This window comes from Sciurus vulgaris, assembly GCF_902686455.1.
Source record: "Sciurus vulgaris genome assembly, chromosome: 3".
In the NCBI taxonomy this organism is placed as follows: Eukaryota; Metazoa; Chordata; class Mammalia; order Rodentia; family Sciuridae; genus Sciurus; species Sciurus vulgaris.
Genome location: NC_136463.1, coordinates 68472094 through 68499236, shown reverse-complemented (window position 1 = coordinate 68499236; position 27143 = coordinate 68472094). Strand labels below are relative to the sequence as shown.

General features: G+C 38.1%; 1 protein-coding gene across 1 annotated transcript in view; it reads left to right on the top strand.

Annotated features, from left to right (window-relative positions):
* CRLF3 (cytokine receptor like factor 3) overlaps positions 1–19115 on the top strand; it is a 46729-nt gene extending 27614 nt beyond the window's left edge. Inside the window, 3 exon segments of the mRNA XM_079130492.1 lie at positions 15108–15220; positions 17354–17573; positions 17575–19115. Coding sequence (XP_078986618.1) covers positions 15108–15220; positions 17354–17573; positions 17575–17602 — 361 coding nt within the window. The 3' untranslated portion in view covers positions 17603–19115.
* Positions 19116–27143: the final 8028 nt, after the last annotated feature.

Genomic DNA, 27143 nt, shown 5'->3' with positions numbered 1-27143 from the left:
GAACTGTCAGCATTGGCAGAATATGCTAGTTTATGCTTTGTCTCACTTTTGACACCTTCTTTCACAGCTTTTATTATGAAGAATAAAATGACTTAATAACCAGAAAAATACAACAAAAAATAGGGGAGAAAAATGACTTAGTATTAGTCAATTTTCCATTACTGTAGTCTCCTGAGTAATTAACTTAAAAGAGAAAATGGTGATTTGGGCACTCAGTTTTGGAAGTTCCAGTCCATCATCAGTTGATCCCCTTGCTTTTGGGCCTGTGTCGAGGCAACACGTCACAGCAGTAGCACATCACAGAGCAAAACTATTCACCTCATGGCTAGTCACCAAAGAGGGAAGATGAAGGGCCTGGGGTCTCATCACCCTTTTGAGACCATGCCTCCAGTGATCTAAAGTCTCCTACTCGGCTCCATCTCTTGAAGTTTCCACTATTTCTCAGTAGTGCCAAGATGAGGACCAAACCTTTAATCCCTGCACCTTCCAAGGACATTCCGGATCTAAACTATGGCAGACAAACTGGGCATAGTGGCATACGTCTGTAGACAGGCTGAAGCAAGAGGATTGCTTGAGCTCAATAGTTCAGTGTCAGCCTGGGTAACATAGCAAGACCCTGTATCAAAAAAAACAAAACAAAACAAAACAAAAAAAACAAACACTAAACTATGACAGAATCTAAATCTAAAATCTATTTTTCTCCAAGTAGTCATGAGTTTTCTATACTACCATACCCATTGTCTGCATATGTCCCTTGTTTATAGAAATACTTTCATCAGTGAATCTCCTGAGAACAAACTACTTCTGTGTAATGACAGACCCTTTTGACTTGATAGATTCAGGGCAGATATCATAGATGAAAATAATAATAATTTTTTTGTCTTTTTCACAAAAGAGCAAACATGGTTATATTTCCTTTTGAAATCTATAATTTCTCTGCTACTGCATCCTTAGCTTTTTTATTCTTTCTCTTCTTCTTTCTCAGTGCCAGGGATTGAACCTAGGGCCTTCTGTGTGCCAAGTATTCCCTCTAAAACACTGAGCCACCCAGCCCTTCCTTTCCCTTTTTTTTTTTTAGATGTTGATAGACCTTTATTTTATTTATTTATTTTTAAGTGGTGCCGAGAATTGAACCCAGTGCCTCACACATGCTAGGCAAGTGCTCTACCACTGAGTCACAATTCCAGCCCTGCTTCCTTTCCTTTTTATATGACCTTTTATGCCCTAGTGATGGAGACTCCTACCACTTGATCTGATGCTCTGCTTTCTAAATTCTCCCTCTGTGACTGGGTACAGTGGCACATGCCTATAATCCCAGTGGCTCAGTGGTTAAGCATCCCTGGGTTAAATCCCCAATACAAAAAAAAACAAAAACAGCAACACAATAACAAAAAATTCTCCCTCTGTGGACACAGGGAGATAGATCTGATAGATTGCACACTTAGGTTTGTTTCTTAAATCATTCAGTAAATATTTATTGAGTAAGACATTGAATATTACATGAAATGATTTGAGTCCACCGCTTCCCATCTTCTGTCTTTGGCCTGACACTTGATAGGCCTCAATAAACTGTTAGTTTCTTCATCTTCTCCCAAAGATACAAGCCTCGGCCCCACTTGGCTGAGTAATTAACTGAAACTTGGTTAAATTCAGTATCATCTTAGCCAGATGTTAAATTTTTGTCATTTTCTTTTCTTTGAACATAGTATGAAAGTGTTTTCTCCCTTTGTTTAAAAGAATTTCAGGCATTAGCAATTAAGTCAGTTGATATAAATGGGAGGGGTGACCCCCTATATAAGAGTGGCAGATAGTCCTGTTTGAATAAAGACAAACTTTGTCCAGTTTTTGGAAGCTACTTAAGGGCCTAGTAGTAAGAAGGGTAATTATACTCTGATAGGCACTGCTCTGTTGGTTAGCCACACTGTCACTGTTGGAAGTATTTGGAAGATTTAGAGCTGCTGATGCCAGAGAAACCGATGTTACTGGCTGGATCTGAACAGTTCCTAGAGCCCATTTTGGTGCTCAGGTCTGCTGGCAGCCACTTCCTTCCAGGCCTTGCTCCAGCTTCCTGCCTGGACATTCCTGTTTGTTTTTCCTTGCTTCTAGGATTTTGTGATACAATTTTTTAATTGTATTTTTACTTTTTGTTCTTCATCGCCTCTTCCCCACCTCCCTCCCAGGGTCCCACTAAATTGCCCAGGCTGGCCTGGTATTTACAATCCTCCTGCCTCAGGCTCCTGAGTCACTGGGATTATAGGTGTGCACCAACATACCCAGTTTCCCATTTTCTCTTTTATAAATGACTTCCATCAATTACTATGGCACAGGCCTATAATCTCAGTGGCTTGGGCGGCTGAGGCAGGAGGATTGCAAGTTCAAAGCCAGCCTAGCTAGCTTAACTAGACTCTGTCTCAAAACAAAGTAAAAAGGGCTGGGAGTGTAGCTCAGTGGTAGAGAATTCCTGAGTTCAAGGTCCAGTACCACAAAAAAAAAAAAAAAAAAAAAAAAAAAAAAAATCCAGTTTCTTTCTTTTGGTGTTAGTGGTTTTCCTTAGTCCCAGTAGTCTAGGAGGTAGGCTGCTCTGGTCTATCTTTTCTTTCTTTCTTTCACTCTTTTTTTTTTTTTTTTTTTGGTACCATGGATTGAACTCAGGGGCACTTAACCACTGAGCCACCTCCCCAGCTCTTTTTTGTGTTTTATTTAGAAACAGGGTCTCACTGAGTTGTTTAAGGCCTCAGTTTCTCAAGCCACTGGGATTACCAGTATGCACCACCATGCCCAGCTCCTGTCTTTTACAGATGAAGGAACAAAAAGCACAGAGAGACTGTTTCTTATCATGATTTAAATCCTGACAGAATATCTTCACAGTCGTGCTCTTAACAGTCTGCTGCCTGTCCTATGAGGTGATAAATTGGGGGACTAAGGCTAGATCAACTATGACTCTAGGGGTTTGAACTAAGTAAGTGGAAGGATAGAATTGCTATTTTTCTGCAATATGTAAGGCTGTAGGAAGAGCAGATTTCTGGAGGAATATCAGTTTCTTCTTTGACAAATTAAATTCAAGTTCCTTATTAAATATATAGGTGAAGTGGTGGAATAGATGGCTAGGATATACAAATCTGGAATTTGGTACAGACATCCAGGCTAAAGATATTGATTGGGGCTGTTTTTGACCTATAGACTGTATTTAAAGCCATGAGATTGGATGAGATTAGCCATATACTGAGTATAGGTATCTTAGAGAACTCCAATGGTTAGCAGTTGGAAGGAAAAGAATCAACACTGGGTTTTGGGGAGGAGGAGGAAGTGAGGTAGACTGGAAAAGCAGCAGTTTGGAATCCTTGAAATCAGGTGAAGGAAACTTGTGGGGCAAGTGGGGGTAATCAGTTGTGTCAGCTACTCCAATCTGTCAGGTTATAGAGGGACTAAGAACTGACCTTTAGGTTTCCTTTGGTCACAATTGTGAAGGAAGATGGCAATGAATAAGTGCAAGAACTCAGAGAAGAGATGACTCAATCACAGGAGGTAGTGAACAGACAATAGGAAGATACCAATAAGTTGCCAGCACTAAGGGAAGAAGTTAGAAGAAAAAGACTTGATTCAACTTAAAATTTTTCAAGTTTGCAATGTAGGAAAGCAATGCTCATTCAGTGGAAATCCTGCTTTTAATTTCGGGTTTTGATCTTCTCCCAGGCCTTGTGATGTGTGGTAGGGTCCTCTCCATGATGCTGGGCAGTGGCAGCTAGCCTGGCTCCCATTTTGTCACAGAATCACAAGGGAAACAACCCATACTGTAGTGTTTGATGATGCCAGTGTTTTTGGATTTGAGAATTAAATAAATTACATGAAATATTCAATTTATTTTATTTTTATCTTTTTGGGTACTAGGGATTTAACCTAGGGGCACTTAACTACTGAGCCACATCCCCAACCCTTTCTATTTTTAATTCTGACACAGGGTTGTCTTGCTAAGTTGCTTAGAGTCTTGCTAAATTGCTGAGACTGATCTCAAAGTTGCAATCCTCCTACCTTAGCCTCCCAAATTGCTGGGATTACAGTTATGTGCCACCACACTCAGTGCTTTTTTGACTTAAGATATTTTCAATTTAGGATGGGTTTGTCTTTCCATTCTCCTACAAAGTATTTGTAGAGTGAAAGGTTTTAGTGTTTTGTTGTTTTCTTAGTGAACCCAATGCCTCTTGTATACCAAGTGCATGCTCTAACCACTGAGATACAACCCCAGCCAAGTTTTTAGTACAAAATTAATGCATTTAGATGCAATTTGATGTTGTATCTTTGCATAATTCACAATCACAGATTTGTTTTAAAATGTTTACATTTAGATCTATGAGCCATTTTGAGATAACTTTTAGTAGAATGTGTGAAATATGGGTGGTGTTTTGCTTTGTTTTATATCTGAATTCCAGTAGTTCAAATACTTTCTCTTTTTTTTGGTTCTGTACTAGGGATTGAACTCAAGGGTGCTTTACCACACTGATCTGCATCCCAGCGCTTTTTATTCTTTTGTTATTTGTACTAGGGATTGAATGGGTGCTTAACCATTGAGCTAAGTTCTTTTTTTTTTTTTTTAATTTTGAGACAAGGTCTTGCTAAATTGCTTTAGTGCCTAGCTAACTTGCTGAGGCTGGCCTGACTCCAACACCATTTTTTGAAGATAATCCTCTTTCCACTGAATGCCTTTTCACCTTTGTCAGAAATCACTTGACCATATGTGTATGAGTCTGTTTCTGTTTCTGAACCCAACCTTTTTATTGATTTATGTATGTATGTCTCTTTTTGCCATAATCACTGTCATTACCGTCCCTCTATGGTAAATCTTGAAATCAAGAAGTGTGATTCTTTGAACTTTGTTCTCCGTTTTTTCAAAATTGTTTTGGTTAATCTAGTTCCTTTGTCCTTCAATATTACTTTTAGAATCAGCTGTTTTATTTTTTAGTAGTTTTCTTTTTTCTTTTTTAGCATTTTTTAGTTGTAGATGGACACAATACCTTTATTTTGTTTAATTGTTTTTATGTGGTGCTAAGGATTGAACCCAATGCCTCACATATGCCAGGCAAGTGCTCTGCCACTGAACTATAACCTCAGTCCCCAGGATGTCTATTTCTAAAAGAAAAACTATGTTGTATTTTTATTATGATTGGCTCAAACTTGTGGATTATATAGTTTGAAGGTAATTAATATCTTAATATTTTGTCTATTCTAATATATGTATATCTTATATCCCTCCATTCGATTCATTTTTAAGGTTTTTTTTTTTTTTTTTTTTGGTAGTGTTATGTATTTTTCTTTTCCTTGTCTTATTACAGTGGCTAGTAGGTATGAGTTTGAACAGCAGTGTCGAAAGTGACATCCTTGCCTGTTCCAGGTCTGGGGAGGGCAGTGATATGCCAGTGATAGGTATTTTGTTGATACCCTGCATCAGATATAGGAAATTCTATTCAAGTCCTAGTTTGCTGACAGTTTTTACTGCAAGTGGATATTTGTCATATTATTTTTGTGCATTTATTGAGATAATATAGTTTTTCTTCTCCTGATATGGTCTATTACATTACATAGTATAATACAAAGTCTTTGTCATCACAAAGCTCCCAAGATCCATGGAATCTCCTGAGTGAAAGCACCTTCTTTTTTATTTATAGTGAGCCCCTTTGATAACACCCAAGTTCACTGTGAGGTGACTTAGAGTGAGATTCCTACACAGCCTCATGGTAGGGCCAGTTCCTGGAAAGAACAAATATTTAGAGGGTTGGGATTTTTCAGCCCCACCTACGAACCCTCCGAAAAGGGTATGGGGGTTGGCAGTGCTGGAGATGAAACTGTTGAGTCACAAGGTATGATGAGCTTCGAGATGCTGTACACAATGAGCTGCTGCAAGGGTGTTGCACCTAGAGGGAATATGACATCTCTGTGCCTTCCTTTGTACCTTGCCCTACGCATCTCTTTATCGGTTCCTCTCTGTTCTTTATAACAAACTGGTAAACATAAGTATTTCCAAGTTCCAAGACCATTCTATCAAAATATCTACCAGAGGAGGAGGATGACATGGGAACTCCTGGTTTATACCAAGTTAGTCAGCTGCATGTGAGGCTCAGATTTATGATTGGTACCTGAAGTGGGGACAGCCTTGTGGAAATGAACCCTTAACTTGTGGAATCTGATGCTGTCTCTAGATGGAGTATCAAAATTGAATTGAATTATGGGACATCCATCTGGTATCCAGAGAGTTTGGAGAATTGTTTGGGGGTGGGGGAAATAAAACAGAACAGCCTATTTATGGTCAAAGAAGTGTTCTGTGCTGTATTGAGTATGGGTACAGAGAAAAAGATTTGGTCTTTTTTTTTTTCTTCACACAGTGTTAGATTTTCAGCTGTTGTGTTCTCAAGAGAAGTCCCATTTTATTATGCATTATTTAAATATTATTTCTGATATGGTTTTTATTATTTTATTGAGGATTTTTATGTCTTTTCACAAGAGGGATATTTGTCTTTTTTCATATGTCTTTATAAACTAGATTTAGTACTGAGGTAATGACTGACCTCAAAGAAAGTTAGGAAGTGTTTCTTCTTTTGTTTTCTAGAAGTGTTTGTGTAGAACTGGTATTATTTGTTCCTTACACATTTGCCAGAATTAACCAGTGAATTTGCCATCCTAGAGTTTTACCTGTTAGAAGGTTTTCTATTTCTGTAGTACATCTAGGACTATTCATGTTATCCATTTCTTTTTTTAAAATATGCTTTATTTTTTAGAGTATTTTTAGGTTCACAACAACCGAAAGGTACAGAGAGTTCTCATGAAGTGCCCTGTACCCCGACACATGCGTAGCCTCCCCCATTACCAACAGTCCCCACAAGAGTACTATGTCTGTTACAGCTGGGAAACCTACATTGACACATCATTGTCATTCAGAGTTCTTAGTCAATGTTTTAAGAGACTATAAATCCTATTTTAGAGTTAATGTAGTGGGAAATGTGTTTCTGTATCAAAAATCCTTTGCCATGACTTGATAAGGCATCTTTCCTTGTCTTTTTTTTTTTCCTAACAAGTTTTTCCCCCCTAACACGGACATGTTTCTTGACCTATGATTTAATACATCTTCCTGAGATTAACAGACTAACTTGCCACATTCCTGCAGTGGGTCTTAATGTCACTGAAGCATTGTTACTATTTTTTCCCCTCAATCTGTAACTGATAGACAAAATAAAATTCTCATTTTGTTATTTCTTGAATTTATTATAAAGTTAAACATTTTTGCAAGTTTATTAGCCATATAGCTGAATTTTTAAAATCTTTGTTCTAGGTGTTTGCTGTGGGAAGAAGGAAGTTAGATTGTTTATTAGTGATGCTTTGCTATTTAAATCCAAAATTAGCCAGATTGCAAATTAATACGAGTAAATTAGCTAGCGGTTTTGTTGCCTTTGAAATTGCTCCGTTTTTGGATCATGTTATTTTTAAACCATTTTACCTTTGAGAAAGGGTATCATTCATACCTTTCTATGCAATTCTATAAAATAGATGCATTCCAAGAAACGTACATAATTGATTTTTTAAAATAATTATACGTCAGGTTTTGTTTTGTTTTGATGAACACAATACCTTTATTTTATTTATTTTTATGTGGTGCTGAGGATCAAACTGAGTGCCTCACATGTGCTAGGTAAGTGCTCTACCACTGAGCCACAATCCCAGCCTTATCAGGTTATTTTTGTGCGTGGTGTTAGGGAATTGAAATCAGGGCCTCTCATGTACTGGGCAAGCACTCTACCGCTGAGCTATACCCCCAAACCTTATAAAAGGTGTTGCGTCTGTATTGAACTCAGGGGCACTGTACCACTGAGCCACATCCCAAGCCCTTTTTATTTTGAGACCAGGGTCTTGTTGAGTTGCTTAGGGCTTACTAAGTTGCTGAGGACTGGCCTTAAACTTGTGATCCTCCTGCCTCAGCTTCCCAAATCCTTGGAATTACAGGCCTGTGCCTAACTCTGGTATCCAAAATTTGTATAAGGGCTTTATTATGTGAGCTGACTGAATCAAAGTTTGCAATTCACATTCCCTCCTCTCTCCAGAGATTAGGTTGGATACCATGTGGCTCAAATTTCAACCTTCTAATCACCTGGTTGGTCTTTGTGGCAGTTCTCATCTAAAGACATCTTATTTGCAGTGAACTATCTAGGGACCCACCTTGAGTCACCTTATTAACATTAGCTGTCAAGTGTGAGAGGCCCACCATGAATAGCAGATACACTTCTATCACTTGGAAAATTTCTCCCAGGAAGGGACATAAACCAGCCAAATCCTTTATTACACAACACTCTAATTAATATACATGATTATTTATTCAGGGTTAATAAGTATAAGTGTGTTTTTATGTTTTAGAGAAACAAAATATTAGGGATAAAATTCAGGTCCTAGCTGGGCACAGTGGCTCACACCCAGGTACTCTGGAGGCCATGAAAGAAGGATTGCAAAGTTTGAAGCCAACCTGGGCAACTTAGCCAGACCTTGTCAAAATAAAATAGAAATTACTAGGGATGTCACTCAGTGGTAGAGTACCTCTGGGTTCCATCCCCAGTACCAGGAAAAAAAAAAATCCAGGTCTCCATATTCCTCACATCTCTCTCATCATATATATTTATCCATATAGTATTTTGTATGCTTTGCAGAACAATTGAAAGACTAGTACAAGAATTACCAAGTACTGCTGGGGATGTCACTTAGTTGGTAGAGTGCTTTCCTAGCATGCACAAGGCCCTGGGTTCAATTCCCAGCTCCAAAAGAAGAAAAAAGAAATAATATAAAGAATTACCAAATACCCTTTACTCAGCTTCCCCAATACTGTATTCATTTCATAATTTTTTCTCTACTTCTTTGCAAATGATATTCAATAAAGCAGATAAAATATTTAAAATATCTTAATATTTATTTTAGAATAAAACCAATGATTATCACAATCAGAAAATTAACAGTTATAATACTATTGTCTAACTTACAGACCTTACCAGATTTAGTTGTTTCATTCTTTATAGAAAAAAAATTCTTTACAGAAAAATATTTGTGTCATGTATTATTTTTAATTATTATGTCTCTTATAGTCTCTTTTAATCTGGAATAGTTTTTCCATCTTTGTGTTGACTCTCTGAAGAGTGTAAGCTAGTTATCTTATAGAATGTTCTCCAACTTGGGAGTATTTCCTCAGGATTGAATCCAGTCGTGTATCTTTGGCAGAAGTATTATAGAAATGATGTGTCATTCTTCTCAGAGCATCACATCAGGAGCCACTTGGTGTTAGTTTGTCCTGTTACTGGTGCTATTAAGCCATTAAGTCCTAAGTTTTTTAATTCTGGGAATATTTTTGATGAAATTGACACAGGTTCATTAAAATAGGTTGAAAATCATAACTAGAACTTGTTGATTTACTATAATAATGACACTAGTAAATATTATCACTGATCATTTACCTGTTTTCTTAAAAGGGTAGAACTCTTAAATATATGTATAGTTTTTCAGTGCTAACATGGTGGCACATGCCTATAATCCCAGCAGTTTGGGAGGTTGAGGCAGGATCTTGAGTTCAAGGCCAGCCTCAGCAATTTACTGAGGCCCTAAGCAACTTAGTGAGACCCTGTCTCAAAATAAAAAATACAAAAAGGGCTGGGGATGTGTTATGTGCCCCTGGGTTCAATCCCTGAAATCAAAAATAATTATGTAAATTTTTTTTTCAAAGTTGCATAAATGTTGTATTTGTTGGTCAATTTAAGTTTTGTAGGTGATCCATAAATGGGATGATGGAATGTAATGGATTAACTTTAACATTAGGTTAAGATGGCACCTACCAAGTTTCTCCACTTTGTAAAAATAAGTATCTTTTAAGGAGATAGTTTGAGTCTGTATTACTCAATAATCACTTTTTTACTGTTATGTATTCATTTGTGGTCCTGGGGATGGAATCCAGGGGCACTGTACCACTGAGCTATATCCCCAGCCCTTTTTATTTTTTATTTTGAGACAGGATCTTGCTAAATAGCTTTGGGCCTTGCTAAATTGCTGAGGCTGGCTTTGAACTCCCAATCCTCCCCTCTGAGCCTCCGGAGCCACTGGGATTACAGGCATGAACCATGATGCCTGACTCCCCAGTCCTTTATACTGTAAGAGTTTTTTTTCTTCTGTATATATTTATTTCAGTATAGTCTCATGGTTGCTTATAGTCCATTACTACCATATCTTTTAAAATCATGTCAGGATTTTTTAAAAAATTATTATTATTTAAACACTATTTACTGTGCTTTGAATGTGTCCCCCAAAATTCATGTGTTAGAAGCCTAATCCCACTAGGTGTGGTGGCACACACTTGTAATTCCAGAGGCTCGGGAGGCTGAGGCAGGAGGATCATGAGTTCAAAGCCAGCCTCAGCAAAAAGCAAAAGAGAGGCATCGAGCAATTCGGTGAGACCCTGTCTCTAAAAAAAATACAAAATAGGGCTGGGGATGTGGCTTGGTTGCCCAGTGTCCCTGAATTCAATTCTGGTACCCAAAAAAAAAAAAAAAACCTAATCTCCAGGCTGGGGTTTTAGCTCAGTGGTAAAGCACCTGCCTAGCATGTGTGAAACACTGGGTTTGATCCTCAGCACCACACAAAAATAAAATAAAAGTATTGTGTCCATCTACAACTAAAAAAATATATATTTTTTAAAGAAATATCATCAGATGCTGGTACTTGGATGTTGTACTTCTGGCCTCGGGAACTGTGGCAAATAAGTTTTTTGTCTTTATAAGTTACCTAGACTTGGTATTCTGTTTAGCAATACAAAACAGACTAAGACAGTACTGCACTAGTCTTATCATTCTGTAGCTTCTTCTCCCAGAGTTATGTTTTGAAATATGACCAAACTCAGCTAATTTATTTTTTTTAATTGTTATATATGTTTTCTTTTTCTTTACTGATGGGTTTTGGGATATTGGGTTATAATATTATGAACAATACCCTAATGCTGTAGTGAATATCCTTTTACAAGTCTCCTTGTATACATGTTAGAATGTTTCTAGGTAAAATACACAGAAAGAAAATTGTCAATGTTCATATACATCATCAGTCCTTTCTGCTTTATGAGGTATTACCAGTTGGCTTTCCCTAGTAACCATCTTGGTTTATATTCCATTGGTAGTATATGGGAGATCCTATTTATGTTTGCTCTAGAATTGAGTTTGGTCCTGTCTCATAAAGTTTTATCTGTCTAATAAATGGGAAATTATCTCTCATTGTATTTGTTATTTTCCCTAATTTCTGATGAGATTGGGTATCTTTTCTTGAATTTATTGGCCATAGCTATTTTCATGTCTGTGAATTGTCTGATTCTGTACTTTCCCTATTTTTCTTTTAGATTATCTCCTTTTCTTATCCCTTTGTTGTTTTTAAGAGATAATAGTTCTCAACTTATTGATTATTGCTGTATTCTGGAACTTATCTTCAAATACTAGACTTTTTTTGAGATAATTTTTGTTCTAGATTTCATCTCAAAATAATTTCCTAGAGTATTAATAATGTAATCCTGCTCTTCTTTTTCAATGTGGCAAAAAACATAATACCAGGTGTGGTGGTGCATACCTACAATCTCAGCTACTTAGGAGACTGAGTCAAACCAGTTCTAGATTTTTTTTTTTAATCAGTCATGATAAAGGTCTGATGTGATAACTGAGGGTTGTTTTGTTTGGTTTAGTTTGTTTTGTTTTGTTTTGATAATGAGGGTTTTTTTTTAATATTTTTTTTTTTAGTTGTAGTTGTCAATGGACCTTTATTTTCTTTATTTTTATGTGGTGCTAGGGTTGAACCCAGTGCCTCACACATACTAGGCAAGCATTCTACTATTGAGCTACATCCCCAGTCCCATGAGCTACATCCCTAGCCCTGATACTGAGGCTTTGATTTGCATTTCCCTCATGTTTGGTGATTTTGAACATCTTTTCATACGCCTGTTGGTCATTTGTACGTTTTTGGATTCCATTCAAGCTCTGTGTGCATTTTATAATTGGGTTGTCTGTTTTTTTTTCCTGTTGAGTTGTGAGGTTCTTTATATACTTTGGCTATTAACCCCTTATGAGATGTATGTTTGCAAATATTTTCTCCCACTTCTGAACTGGCAATGTGCCTCAATGGTAGAGCACATACTAAGTATGTGTGAAATCCTGGTTTTAATCCCTCACACCAAAAACAGAAAGAAAAATGTTATCTCATTCCTTAGGTTGCCTCTTCACTCTCTTGGTGGTTTCCTTTACTGTGCAGAAGTTTTTTAGTTGGTTGCAGTCCTTGTCCATTCTTGCCTCTGCTTTGGGGGTCATATCTAAGAAATCATTGCCAGTGCCAGAGTTCTAAGGCTTTTCCAAGTTTTCTTCTAGGAGTTTTATAGTTACAGGTCTTATATTTAAATCTTTAATCTATTTTTACTGGTGTTTGTGTATGGTGGAAGATAAGGGTCCAGCATGATTCTTTTGCATGTGAACATCCAGTTTTCTCAGCACCATTTGTCTTTTCCCAGTTGTGTAGTCTTGACACTTTTTTCAATAATCATTTGACTGTAAATGTCTGGGTTTATTTTGGGGCTGCCTTTTCTTTTTTTTTTTGCCAGAACATGTCTTGTTTTCATGACAGTACTGTACTCTTCTGTACTGTTAATATGTTGTGGTCTGAGAGTGTAAGTCCTGCAGTGTGCTCTGCTCTTCTCCTTCCTGGAGACAGTAACAGAAACGGACCTTCTTGCCCAGCACTGAACGGCTCTGCTTGGAGGAGGGACTTATTTGGGTAAAGTTAAATTACTTTACCCATTCAAGTTTGCTGTACCTGAGATACAGCTTTTTAACTAACTATTGGAATTTGTTTATTTGTTTATTTTTGGTACTGCAGAATGAACAAGAGGCTCTTTATCACTAAGCCATAGCCCCAGCCCTTTTTAAATTTTTAAATTTTGAACTGGGGGTCTTGCTAAGGAGTTTAGATCCTCCTGCTGCAGCCTCCTGAGTTGCTGGTGTTACAAGTGTGCCCACCATGCCCACCTGGAATTCTTATAAAGATATTTGATCTGAATATCAATGTTAAATTGTATTTCTATGAGAAAGCAAGGCCTGGGACTTCATATTTTGCCTCTTGCTGCTATCCTTTCCTCCCCATACTTCAGACTGATGACTCAGATGTGAAGTAACTTAGAAACCTACCCACATATTTAGTGCACTCCTGCATGTTTTGCATGCTTTACGATGAAAGATATTTTGAGGCTACATTAAATATCAGTATTCACATCTGCCTTTTGAAAAGCCACATTCTGTTGCACACCAATTTTCCTTTTTCTGTCTTTGCAAAGTCTGGCTTCCTGGAGTGGAGGGAAAGATGAGCCAGGTTAATAGGAATTATGTCTACCTTTACATTTTCTGTTTCTGTAGTACATGATGATATATTGACAGATTTAAAACTGAAGCAAAAGGAAAAGCATAAACTTTCCACATATGAAGTTCTCCAAACAAAATAGTATACTCATAACTATAATCTCTTTTTTAAAAATTATTTATTCATTTTTTTATTTTTTACAGACTGCATTTGGATTCATTGTATACAAATGGGGTACATCATTTCGTTTCTATGGTTGTTATGCATGATGTAGATTCATATCATTCATGTAATCATACGTGTACATAGGGTAATGATGTCTGTCTCATTCCACCATTTTTATAATCTCTTTTTTGGCTATAAGGGTCCATTTTAAATGTTTTAATTCCTTGTTAAATTATAAGCAAATCATCTAAGACTCTTATATTGAAGTTTTAAGTGATGGTAATAATAGTTACATTATTATAATGGCAAAAATAACAGTTTCCCATGTGTCTAGCATCAGCACATAAAATAGCAATGTGCTATCATTGCTCTCCATAAATGATTAAGAATATAGACCCCAGAGTACCTGAGTTTCAGTCCTCATTCCACCAGCCATTAGCCAGGTGATCAATCAAGCTATTTAGCCTTTTAAATCTTGTTTTTTCTTCTTACTTTTCTTTCTTTCCTTTTTCCTTTTCTGGTGCTGGGGATTGAACCCGGGTCTTGCAAACTCACTGAGCTACATCTCCAGCAGCTTTGTGTTTTCTCTTCTACCTTTGTTTCCTTATCTATAAAATGGGTATGATTAAAATAGCACCAACTTCATAGGTTGTTTTAGGATTAGAAAAGATTCCATTGATTAGTGACAAGGATGCATTCTGGAAAATGCATCATTAAGCTATTTCCTCATGATACAAACATCATGGGGTATACTTACACAAACCTAGATGATGTGACATACTTCACACCAAGGCTTTATGGTATAACCTATTGATCCTGTACAACCTATATATAGATATATATAACCTATACAACTGTTGGCAGTTGTAATATAATGGTAAATATTTGTGTACCTAGTCATAGAAAAGATATAGTAAAATACTAAGTGATGAGAATCTTTCAGCTCCACTATAATCTTACAGAACCATCATCTTATATGTACTCGATCATTGATCAAAATGTCCTTATGGGACTGAGGTTGTGGCTCAGTGGTAGAGCACTCACCTGGCATGTGTGAGGCACTGGTTTCGATCCTCAGCACCAATAAAAATAAGTAAATAAAGTAAAGGCATTGTGTCCATCTACACCTTAAAAAATAAAGGTCCTTATGTAGTGCATGACTCTATAAAATATTAAAACAGTGCTTGGAATATAGTAAGTTCTCAACTGTTACTTATTTTTATGTAGGAAAGAGCAATTGTGATGAAATTGCTTTTTTTTTTCCTTTTGCGATATTGGGGATCAAATCCATGACCTCATACATTCTAGGCAAGCACTGACCTACATCCCCAGCCTTTTTTATTTTTATTTTTACCCAACTGGTCTTGAACTTTCAATTCTGCCTCAACCTCCTGAGCAGTTGTGCTTACAGGTATGTTCCACCATGCCCAGCATTGGAATTGCTTTTTTAAGGTGGTAGCTATTAGATATGATTGTTGGGTTTGTTTGTTTGTTTGTTTGTTTGTTTGTTTGTTTTGTTTTAAGACAAAACAACCTTTCTGCCTCATTTACAGAGTTGAAACTGTGGGACAGCCTGACAGAAGAGATAGTATAGGAGTATGTGCAGAGAAGCAGAATGGATATGACTCTCTGCAGCGAGATCAAGCTGTATGCATTAGTACCAATGGTAAGAGATAAATAACTATCATTCTTCTTGAAACATGTTAATTACTGTAATAAAATATGAGTCTGTCCCAACATCACACATATAAAGATGAGAAGATTTCGGTTTTTATTTTTAGTTTTTGAGCAGTACTGGAGCTTGAACCCAGGATCTTGTGCATGGTGTGCAAGTACTGTAGCAGTGAGCGTCATCCTCAGACTTTACCAGGCATCATTTTATTTATTTATTTATGTATGTATGTAGGTATGTACGTACGTACGTACCTGGGATGGATTGAACCAGGGACATTTCACCACTAAGTCATATCCCTAACCCTTTTTTATTTTATTTAGAGACAGGATCTTGCTGAGTTGCTTAGGGCCTCGCTAAGTTGCAGAGACTGGCTTTGAACTTTTGATTCGCCTCCCTCAGCCTCCAAAGCTGCTGGGATTACAGGCTTGCACCCCTATACCCAGCCAGGCATTGTTTTAAATCTTTACAAATAATAAATCAGTCTGGGAATTTAGCTCAGTGTTAGAGTACTTGCTTAATGTGCACAAAGACCTGGGTTCAATCCCCAGTACTGCAATTAAAAAATAAATAAATGAAGGCAAAAGCAAATTATTTATTTGTTTGTTTATTTGTTTATTTTGGTTCTGGTGATTTAACCCAGGGCACTTTACTGCTGAACCATATCCCTAACCCTTTTTATTTTTTTATTTTGACACAGGGTCTCTCTAAGTTTCTTAGGGCCTTGCTAATTTTCTGAGGCTGGCCTTGAACTAGCAATCCTCTTGCCTCAGCCTCTGGAGATTACAGGCATGTGCCACTACATCCATCATAAGTCATTTAATCTAACTACATTTAGAGGCAGGAGTAGAGTAATGCCCATTTGCCCATTTTTATAGATGATCAAAACTAAAGCCCCATATAGGTTAAGTAATTAGCTTAAATTCATAGAGCTACCAAACTAGGATTTGAACAGTCTGTCTCTTGATTCTTTAGTTCATAGGTCAATCCAAATTCTCCATACTCGTTTTGTAGATTAGGAAATTATAAAGAAAGATTACTTTTTTGGCAGTGAGGTAGATTAAATCCAGGGCTTCACACCTGCTAGGCAAGTCTCTATACCCCTGAGCTATTATTCCTCTAGCCCAGGATTACTTTTTTTATTCCTCTGTAATGGGGATTGAACCCACGAGCACTCTACTGCTGGACTACTTTCTTAGTCCTTTTTATTTTTGAGACAAGGTCTTGCTAAGTTGCTGAGGCTGACATTGAACTTGAGATACTCCTGCCTCAGCCTCTGAATACCTGGGATTAGAGGTTCGCACCACTGTGCCTGGCAAGTGTATGTGTATATTTATATATATATATATATATATATAATTTTCTATATATAATCTCAGATGCTCTTTGGGCCCTTAGTCCACAGCCACTTCTCAAAATCACTACTAAGACAGTTTAATATTTTGCAGCATAGTATTAAGCATTAAGTAGAAAAGATTTGTGTTTAATCCATATGAAACAATCTTGCTATTTTACAGTTTGTAATTTTTTAAAAGTACTTTTTAGTTGTCAGTGAACCTTTTTTTGTTTACATGTGGTGCTGAGAATTTAACCCAGCACCTCACATAGGCTAGCCAAGTGCTTTATCACTGAGCTACAACCCCAGCCCTTACAGGTTGCAATTTTGTAGTGGTTTCTTTTGATGCCATTCACATGAGAGATTTATAGTTTATTGGATGAGAGTTGAACCTGTACCAAAATTCTAAAATGAGCAACACATGGTGGTACCTACCTATAATCCCAGCTACTTGGGAGGATGAGGCAGGAGGATCACAAGTACAAGGCCAGCCAGGAGATTTACCAAGACCTTATCTCAAAAGAAAGTATAAAAATAAAAAAAAAAGCTGGGTAGATCACTTGCCTAGCACTTGTGAGGCCTGGGTTTAATCTCCAGGACTATAACTTTTTCTCCTGCCTTAGGATGATATTAATTAGAATATTTAAATTCATTATTGATGTCAATTTAGCATTCCGAAGTGTAATTTTTTTCTGAATTAGGAAATTAGCTGTGTTATCAGTTATGTGGAGGCTTTTTAAATTATCTCACAGTTATTGCTCACAGGTGAATGACATCTTTAACATTTCTAGGTGCAGTTTTTGTAAATGGAAAAGAAATGACTAATCAGTTGCCTGCAGTTACCTCTGGATCCACTGTCACATTTGACATCGAAGCTGTGACTCTAGGAACTACCAATAATAATGAAGGTGGAAACTTTAAGCTCCGAGTAACTATTAGCTCAAATAACAGAGAAGTGGTTTTTGATTGGTTACTTGATCAGTCTTGTGGTTCTCTTTACTTTGGATGCTCATTTTTTTATCCTGGATGGAAAGTATTAGTGTTTTAGAGTTTTGGATGCACAGCTTTGGTTTATTGTGTCTGTCCTCAGCCCAGTTTAGTTGTTAACTGTTGTTGTTGTTGTTGTTGTTTTAAAGTTAGATTAATCTTTCAGGACTTTGGAAATAAAAAGTGTCTACTGGATTCACTTTGCATATTTTAGCAATAAGAGTTGAAGGTGTGGACAAAACCATAATCCAGTCAATTTTGTTTTTAGCATACTATTAGTAAAAAATAACGAATTACAAATACAATTAAATTAGCTTTAAATGTCTGGAAAGATAACAAAAAGTCCTGTACCCTTCCACTGTACTTCTTAAAGTTGGTTAATGTAACATTTTATTAAGCCTCTTTCATCATCCAAGACCATGTAAAACTTTAGAATAGAACAACAGGAGTAGACCAGATAGAAGCCAGAGTCCTATAATATTCATTCACTTGTTTTCTCCATGAGTGCACTGACTGTGTGCTGTATGTTCAGGAATTTAAAAGCAGTGTTGACTTTTATCCCATTTTCTATAATCTTTCTTTTGGTGGTACTGGGGATTGAACCCAGGGACTTGTGCATGCTAGGCATGCACTCTACCAACTGAACTATGTCCCCAGCCCCCTCAATAATCCTAAGTCTAAAAAGTTTTATGATTTTTACCTTTTTTTTTTTTTTTTTTAACAATGCCTGTAAGTGTCTGCAATAGGTAAGTATTGTTTTTTGTTCTTTCCTTGCAGTTTGATTCAAGATAGGGTAAAAGATGCAGGATGTAATGGTTCATGCCTGTCATTCCAGCAAATCTAGAGGCTGAGGCAGAAGGATCATAAGTTTGAGGTCAGCCTCAGTAACTTAGTGAGACCCGATTTCAAAATAAAATGGGCTGGGGATATGGCTCAGTTGTAGAGTGCCCTGGGTTCAATCCCTAGTACTGTTAAAAAAAAGAAAAAAGAAAAAAAAAAAAAAAAAAAAAAGCTAAGATAGAGGATTTGTACAGGGTGAAACTACTTATGGAAGTAGTAGATACAGCAGTATTAGCCATTTCAGGAGTACATGATATGCACATTTGTGCCTCCAGGGTCAGTGATATGCATATTGCTATTTGTAGTTATGAGCTACAGTCCAGTTAATGTCAGTTTGATAAATGGTCTGTTAGCGGACCAAAGAAATATAGGGTAAATACTTGACCGATTTTTTAAAACTTAATTTGTGTAAGATATTTATTTGAAGGACTTAATATGTAAAAAAATAATAGCCATAACTTGATATACCAGCTTATAGACTTTTTTAAAATGTGAAAGTAATTTTTTTCATTTTTACCAGTAGTAGGAAAATGGAAAAGCAAGCTTGATATTTTTGTAAGATAATTTATTTGGGGGCTCATGTTCCCTGTTAGACAATCGTGACCAATTTTCTCCTTGCCTTTTTATGTGTAAGTGCCTTTCACATGTTTAATGACTGTAAAGAGGTTCTGGAATGTAGATGCCTTGCTCAGCCATCTGAAACAAAATAAAAAACTCAAAACTAAATGTGTGTATTTTTTATTTTGTGAGATTTAATGAATCTAATTTTAATCTGTTTTTTTTTTTTTTATTGTAAACAAATGGGATACATGTTGTTTCTCTTTTAATCTGTTTTTTATAGAAGCGAAAGGGGTTCTCGTGGCCCCAGGCACTTTAATTAGATATTATTGTATCTTGTGAAAGTTACTCGTGCTTTCTTATATTCTCTGGATCTGATACTAAGCATGTGCCTAACAAATAACATGCCCAATAAATGTTGGGCCGAATGCAGATGAATCATTTTCCTTGTACCTCTTCATCTCATTCCTTTCATTCATCAAATATTTATTGAATGCATTTGTATCTTATCCTCTAAAGAAACTACGGCAGCTTAACATGTGTAAATACACAGACTATATAGCCGTGGGTTGCCGCAGAAGTGCTGACAGTTAAAACATAATATCTAGACAGGTGACGGTGCGGAGCCTGTGAACATATCCTTGATGCATTTCGTGTCGGACTTAACTGAAGTTTGTTTTTTTTTAAGCAACCATTTTATTTCAAATAGGGTACCTAACAGAGTAATTTTCGAACTGTGTGCTTAGGAGGAAAAAAAGAATTGGGGTTTAATAGAATGATATTTGTGGTCGCCTATGTGCCAGACATAGTGCACAATTTCAAAGTACAATTGTCTATCCTCAAGCTACTTTCATACGCATGATATGGGCTTAGTATTATTTTCTGCTGTCACTGAACTGGAAAGCTGAGGCTAAAAGAGAAGTCGAGCTGACTTGTCTAGGGTCATTACCGCAGTGTCTTGCGTCAGGACTCTGGCCTGTTACTTTGTTGTCCCTGGGGAGGGCCCCAGCTCTAATGGAGTGCTCCGTGGAGGCCCCAGCTGGAGGCAACGTAACATGACAGCAGGGCAAATGCTAAATCTGCCCAAGTTGCTCAGAAAGCAAAGTTCTCCATGAACTGTTTCTTAAACGATGAGTAGAAATTTAATAGCTCAGAAGTGGCCTCTGAAGCAGAAAGGAAGGATTTGCAAAGTCACAATGGAGGGCTGGGGATATAGCTCAGCTGGCCCGGAGTTCTATCCCCAGTACAGCAAAAAAAAAGGTCACAAGGGAGGAACAGGGTTTGAGGAACAGGGTTTGTTAGAGCATCCCCAAGGTCATGGTGGTGGGAGCACTATGTGAGGCTCAGAGTGCGTGGCTGGAGAGAAGCCTAGGAGGGTAGGCTAGGATCAGACTGTAGAGTTTTGGATACCAAGTTAAAGAATTGGTATTTAAAAAAAAAAAAATTGGTATAAATTCTTACAGGTAAAGAGATTTATTTTCCAAAGATGAATTAGAATGGAAGACATCAGTCAGTAGGCTGTCATCCTTGAGATATTCAGCTGCAAAATGAGACAGTGATAATAGAGGTAGACACATGCTTATACAATTATATCAAAATGGATTCTGCTGTCATGTATAACTAATAAGAACCAATAAATTAAAAAAGAGAGATATATAACCAAGCAATATTTGAATTAGACCCAAAAGGACTTGTGACCGATATAAGAGCAACGACTCAAGAGAATTAGACTGAATTTGAAGCCAGACCGAGTGGTGACATCCATAATCAAAGAATAGTCCCACTCCATTTTCACCACAGAAGAACCCAATGTTTTACTTTTGTACTTTTTAAGGACACTATTAACAAAATGGAGTTTATTTTAGAGTCTGGAGGATTGGGCAACTGGGGATGTGGCTCAGTGGTAGAGTGCTTGCGTGGCACTCTTGAGGCCCTGGGTTTGATCCCTAACACTGCAAAAAAAAAAAAAAAAGTCTGGAGACAAATGTGGTAACACACGCCTTGTAATCCCAGCAACTGGGGAAGTTGAGCCTGGAGAATTGCAAGTTCAAAGCCTACCTGGGCAACTTAGCAAGACCCTCTCAAAATAAAAAGGGCTGGGAAATATCTTAGCAGTAGAACACCCCTGGGCTCAGTCTGCAGTACTGGGCAGACGGGGGTGGGGGAATAGAAAAATCTGATAATTATCTTGTTTGCTCCATATATTTTCTGTTCCCTACACTCTGTATAAACTGTAAGAAGTTTACTGTTAAGTACCCTCTTTTTTTCATTCCTTTCATTCTTCACATGTAATATTAGTTGCTTATACTGCAGACTTTTTACATATCTCGTAGGATATATCCATTTATTCAATTAAAAGATAGTTACATGTTCTAGGGAGTTTGCAGTGGTAGCAGTCTAGTTTTTAATATCTCAAACCACACATAGAAATACAGCAACTAGATTTATAGAAAAAGCAAAATCCCCTAGGACCAGATAGCAAGGACCCCCAAGAATCCCAAAATCCAATCTAGTGGAGACAAACCAGAAATACCTGTGAGACCTACATGATCTCAGTGTCTGTGCAGGAGGAAGAGGATTCACAAAGGAAAAAAACAAGAATAACCCAAACAGTCAACATGCACTTACCAGAAAGCACCATGGAACATTTGGAAGTAATAGTTAAAACTCAGGAGATTTTCCCTCACCAAACCAGGTGAGTACAAGGAGTCCATGGCAAGTGTATCTGGGGTGGGCAAGATCACCCTCAAGGTGGATTAGCTAGAAGCATTCACAGACCTCAGGAAAACTGTTACCATTTTTTATAGTAAATGAATACAAATTACAATAAGCAATGAGAAAGGCACATGGGGCAGGTGTTAGGAGAGACCGGGCATGTTTCCCTATTGCTGTGGATTGTCTTCATTCAGTTTGAGACCTTTCTGATTCTGTATGACAAAGGACTTTCACTTAGAATGTGGACATTTTTGTGTTACGGTTTAAGACACTGGATCTTACTTAAAACCTTTAAACCGACTTTCTGACACCATTCTCTAAGGTCAACTGAAGGGAAGGGAGGCCATAGCCAACTAGATGTAGCCAACTAGATGTAGAAGTATAGCTTCCCTACACAGCCACCATCACCAGCTGAGTGACCTCCAGCGACAGTACAATAAGGGGTGACCTCTCTACCTGCAAATAATGGTGAAAATCTTTACTCTCTACTATCCACCCCTTTTCCCCCTTTTTCCAGTACTAGGGATTGGAACCCAGAGGAGCTTCACTCCTTAGTCCTATTTATTTATTTTTCTATTTTGAGACAGGGTCTCGCTAAGTTGCCCAAGCTGGCCTTGAACTTATGATCTTCCTGCCTCAGCCTCCTGAGTAGCTGGGACTACAGGGGTATTCCAGCATACCCAGCTACTAGTAAGCCTCTGAAGCACCAGAAAGGAGAAGAGAGGTGTCCCATTATTATTGGGTGGCAGAAAAGTCAAGGAAGGCTCCACACTTAGTTTTCATTGACATTGCTGGGGGTGACATGGCTTGTGGACTAAGTTCTGTCTCCAGGCTGGGGGTGTGGCCCAGTGGTAGAGCACTTAGCACACACAAGGCCCTGGGTTCTAACTCCAGCACCATAAAGAGAAAAAAAGTCCTATCTCCCTACTTGACCTTCCTTCTTTAATATGGGCGTGACAGAGGTGTTGGGGAGCCTCATTACAGCTTTACAAGTGTGCAACTCTAGGCTCCCCGACATTTCCGTCTTGGCCAGCATGGATGGGATAAGGACGTGTTTTTCCTAGACTGCCATAACAAATTACCACAAACTCAGTGCCTTAAAACAGAAACTTATTCTCTTCTGGTTCTGGAGGCAGATGTCTGCAGTCAAGGTGTTGGCAGGACTGTGCTCACTCCAGAGGCTCTAGGGACAGTCCTTTTTATTGCCTCTTCATATTCTGGGACTTGAGGGTTCCTTGGCTTATGGCTACATCATTCCAGTCTGATTTGGGAACGACATATCTTTGTCAAGTGTTTAGCTCACTACAGTAATTTGGCCAGAGTTGAGTAGTTGTTACTGAGTTGCGGTCCTGGGGATCAAACACAAGGCCTATGCTGGGCAAATATTCTACCACTGCCAGCCTTAGTCCCTTGTTTTGTGGTGCTCTCCCTCTTTGCTGGTGAGAGGGTGCCCTGGAAGTAAAGTTTTTGAGATAGAGAGGTCTGAAAATCTCCTTATTCTATCCTACACTTCACTGATAGTGGCTGGTTAAGAATTCTAGACCGGAGAACATTTCTCAGAATTGAATGTATGTATACCCATTGCCTTCGAGAGGCTGCTGGTTTTGAAAGCCCTGAACCATTCCAGTTACTGTTCTTTTGTATGTTTTGTTCTATCTCTTTGAAGGACCTTGGGATTTTCTCTTTATTCCTATACTGTGTAAATTGGTATGATACCAGCTGGGCAAATCATTTAATTGCTGATCCTAGGTATTATGATAACTGCTGTAACCCACTTGATTATAAATTCCTAGAAGTTTTGCATCTTTTTGAGCAATTGTTCTCAGTCCTGGTTGCACATTAGATGCACCTGGAGAACTTTAAAAACATCGGAAAAGCAGATTTAGTTGGTCTCTGGAGCTCCAGTGTTTCTCTTTATGAAACTAGATGATTCATTGTGGAAGACTTAGGAGTAACTCTTTGAGAAGCAAAAAAGTTTCCAGGTAATTTTTTTTTTTTTTAATCTGTATTTGTTCTATTTAAATAGATCCGACTGGATTGTGGCTCTGTGGTAGAGCACTTGCCTAGCATGTGTGAGGAGGCATTGGGTTCAATCCTCAGCAACACATTTAAATAAAACATACATAAATAAAAGGTATTGTGTCCATCTACACTAAAAATATTTTTAAAAAAGAATTTTAAAAATGATTACCCTTTTTTATCTGTCCTTTTATAAAATATAAAGCAAATATTTAAGACTACACACACACACACGCACATTCATGTTTTTAAAATGGTCAGTTAACAAATCCAAAAATGAGACCTATTTACAATTGTTTCCGATATGTGGTTATCTGATACTTTTAAAAATATTTAGTTGTCAATTGACCTTTATTTTTATGTGGTGCTGAGAATCAAACCCAGTGCCTCACACATGCTAGGCAAGCACTTCACTGAGCCACAACCCCAGCCCTGATACTTTTGAATTGAGACTAGTACTTTTCTTCTTAGAAGATAAAAACCATATTCATTAAAATAAAACTCATCCACCAAAAGCTTTATTCCAAGAAGTTTAATGTTAACCAAAACAAAATTGACCCATCTATCACACTTCCACACAAGCTATGTTGGAAAAGTTTGTGGTTTTGGTAGAGAATCTGTTTTAATATGTTCTCAAGAGACTTCTATGCTCTTAAGAGGTTATGGAAGGAGCAAGCATACTCTATTTAGCATGTGATTTTATTCCTAGGTGGGAGTGGAGGATTGAAGCAAGAGTGTGGTTGTAGAGAAGTGAACAGTGATGCTATCCAAAGCCAGTTACCCTAGACTGAGATTAGACACTATGGAACTGACTAAAACATGAAAAAAATGTCTCCTATAGACTAATAAGATTAACAAGGACAGTAACAATATCTGATTTGTTCATCTCTATCCCCATGCCTACACAGCCTATGGTTGCAGTTGCAGTATTATAAAGGCTCTGATAGCCTAATTACCACATGACAACCATGGTTCTTTCCTACAAGGCCTCAAAGAAAAACCAGCACCTCAGAAGATTCCATAAACAGAACCTATTCAAAAAAAATTGTAGGGGTGGGGAGATAGCTCATTGGTAAGAGTGCTTGCCTTGCAAGCACAAGGCCCTGGATTCAATCCCAGCACTGAAAAAAAAATTTAGTTGCAAAAGGAACAGCATCTTTTTTTTTTAATGTGGTACTGAGGCTCGAACCCAGTACCTCACACTTGCAAGGCAAGCCACTCTACCACTGAGATCAACCCAGCCCAAGAAAAAATATTCTAATGCCTGTTAACTTCACCTTTCCCCTGGAGTGACAAGCAATATATCTACCCAAGGGATATATTATTTAAGGCTAGGAAAAAGGAGTAAACACTGCAGTTTACTATAAACCCCAGGAGAATACTGAAGCACAATCTCTTCCTCAACTTCCCTTTCCTAGTGCCAGAACAAGTGGTAGCACAGAGTCAAAAGATGAAGTGACAGCATGCTAGAAGAGCAGTTAGAAGCCATTTGCAATATCATTTGTCAATCACTTCTTGGCACTTACTTCACAAGTGTCCTGATTGTCTGGATGTTTCACCTGCGTTACATCAGCATCCTAGTGATGCTCCTTATGTGAAACTTTTTATTTTCTCACCAAATACTGGGAATTGAACCCAGGGGTACTAGGCCCCTTTTATTTTTTAAGACAGGGTCTTGCTGAGTTGCCCAAACTAGCCTGCAACTTAAAATCCTCCTGCCTCAGCCTCTTGAGCAGCTGGGATTGTAGGCATTAAGCCACACCCATGGCTCTTCTAGAACAAACTGGATTGCATCTCTTTAGTAAATTCTCCCATACTTCAAACTGCCTGAAATCCAAAACTTTAGCATGGCAGGTAAAGGCCTTGATTCCTGTCACCAAATACCTAAACACCAACTAAGACCATCAGGCAATAAGGTCAATGAGAATGAGTCAAATGAGAAGAAAGCAAACTGCTTAAATGTACATAGTAAGCTTGGTTGCCTACAGGGCACTCCTCAGAGTACACAGCAACATGTGAAGGGGAACAAGCTATTATTGGAACGTTAAGCAAGAACAGAATTGTTAACTCCTGTAAGTTTCCTCAACTTCAACAACTTGTCCTCTTATGTAATACAGTTGTTTCTTGACTTAGAATGGAATGTAATGACTTACATTCCAATAAACCCTTAAATTCTTAAGTTGAAAAAATATCTTAGCTGGGTGTGGTGGCACATGCCTGCAATCCCAGCAGCACAGAAGACTGAGGAGGATCCAGGCTCAGCAACGGTGAGGCACTAAGCAACTGAGGCTGTCTCTAAATAAAATACAAAAAAGGGCTCGGGATGGGGTTCAGTGGTTAAGTACCCCTGAGTTCAATCCCCAGTGGCAAACCACCCCACAAAAAAAAGAAAGAAAAAATAGAAGATGCATTTAATACACCTAACCTAACCATACCTTAGCAACAGTACACTAATGATTTTTGCCCCTTCTGACACTAACTAGGAGCTGCTCTCCAGCATTGCAAGGTAGTAGTGTATCACCTACTGCTAACTCAAGAAAATATCAGATTTCAAAGTCTCTAATAAATGCTTATCAACATCACACCATCATAAGTTGAACCCATCATAAGCCAGGAACTATTTGTAAATAATTTTAAGATAAATATATATATTTGTTGGGGGCTGTGCCATGTTGACCACATCGGCAGGGAGGAGGTTAATTGACATAAGCACACTCAGGTGACACACACACAATGTATGCGCATGTGTTCTCGAGCACTAATTGCCTGCTCGGAGCTTCTCGCCTAATCTTTGCGTAAGAGGCGTGGCCCTGCTCTCTGCCTCCTGGAGGTGATATAAGCATAGGCAGAGCGAGACAGCGCAACACACAGCAGCAGCGAGCAGAAGTGGCAAACAGAAAGAAGACACACAGCAGCTAGTAGGGAAAAGCGGCGGCAGCTAGCAGACACAGCAGCTAGCAGGAATAGGGCAAGAAGAAAGAAAAGACAGCAGAACAGCAGCTAGGAAGAAGAAGCGGCTAGCCGATAGAAGTAGCGAGTAGGGGCAGCCACGGAAGGCAGATCGCAGTGCGGAGAACTGAGACACATCACTAAAGCACCTTAGGTAGACGCACCCTTAGTTCACAGGATGCAGGACGCACCAGTAAGAAGCAGCAGACTTTAAGGCGTAGCAAGTCTCTCTTCCTCTAAGCTCTAAGAAGTCTCTTTCTCTTAAGCAAAGTCTCCCTTTCTCTCCAATAAGCAAAGTCTCTCTCCTCTCAAAGCAAGTAAACCTCATTTCCTCTATCCTCTATAAACAAGCAAGAAAGCAGTGCACTAAAGAGAAAGATAGAAGTAGCTCAGTTTCCAGTCCACCACCCATAAGACCCGTGCAAATTGTTGCTGCAAGCGGTGACAAATATCCGCGGATTTTGGTACCGCAAAGAGCCAGTGACGTATATTTACTTCATCATTGTTTGTATG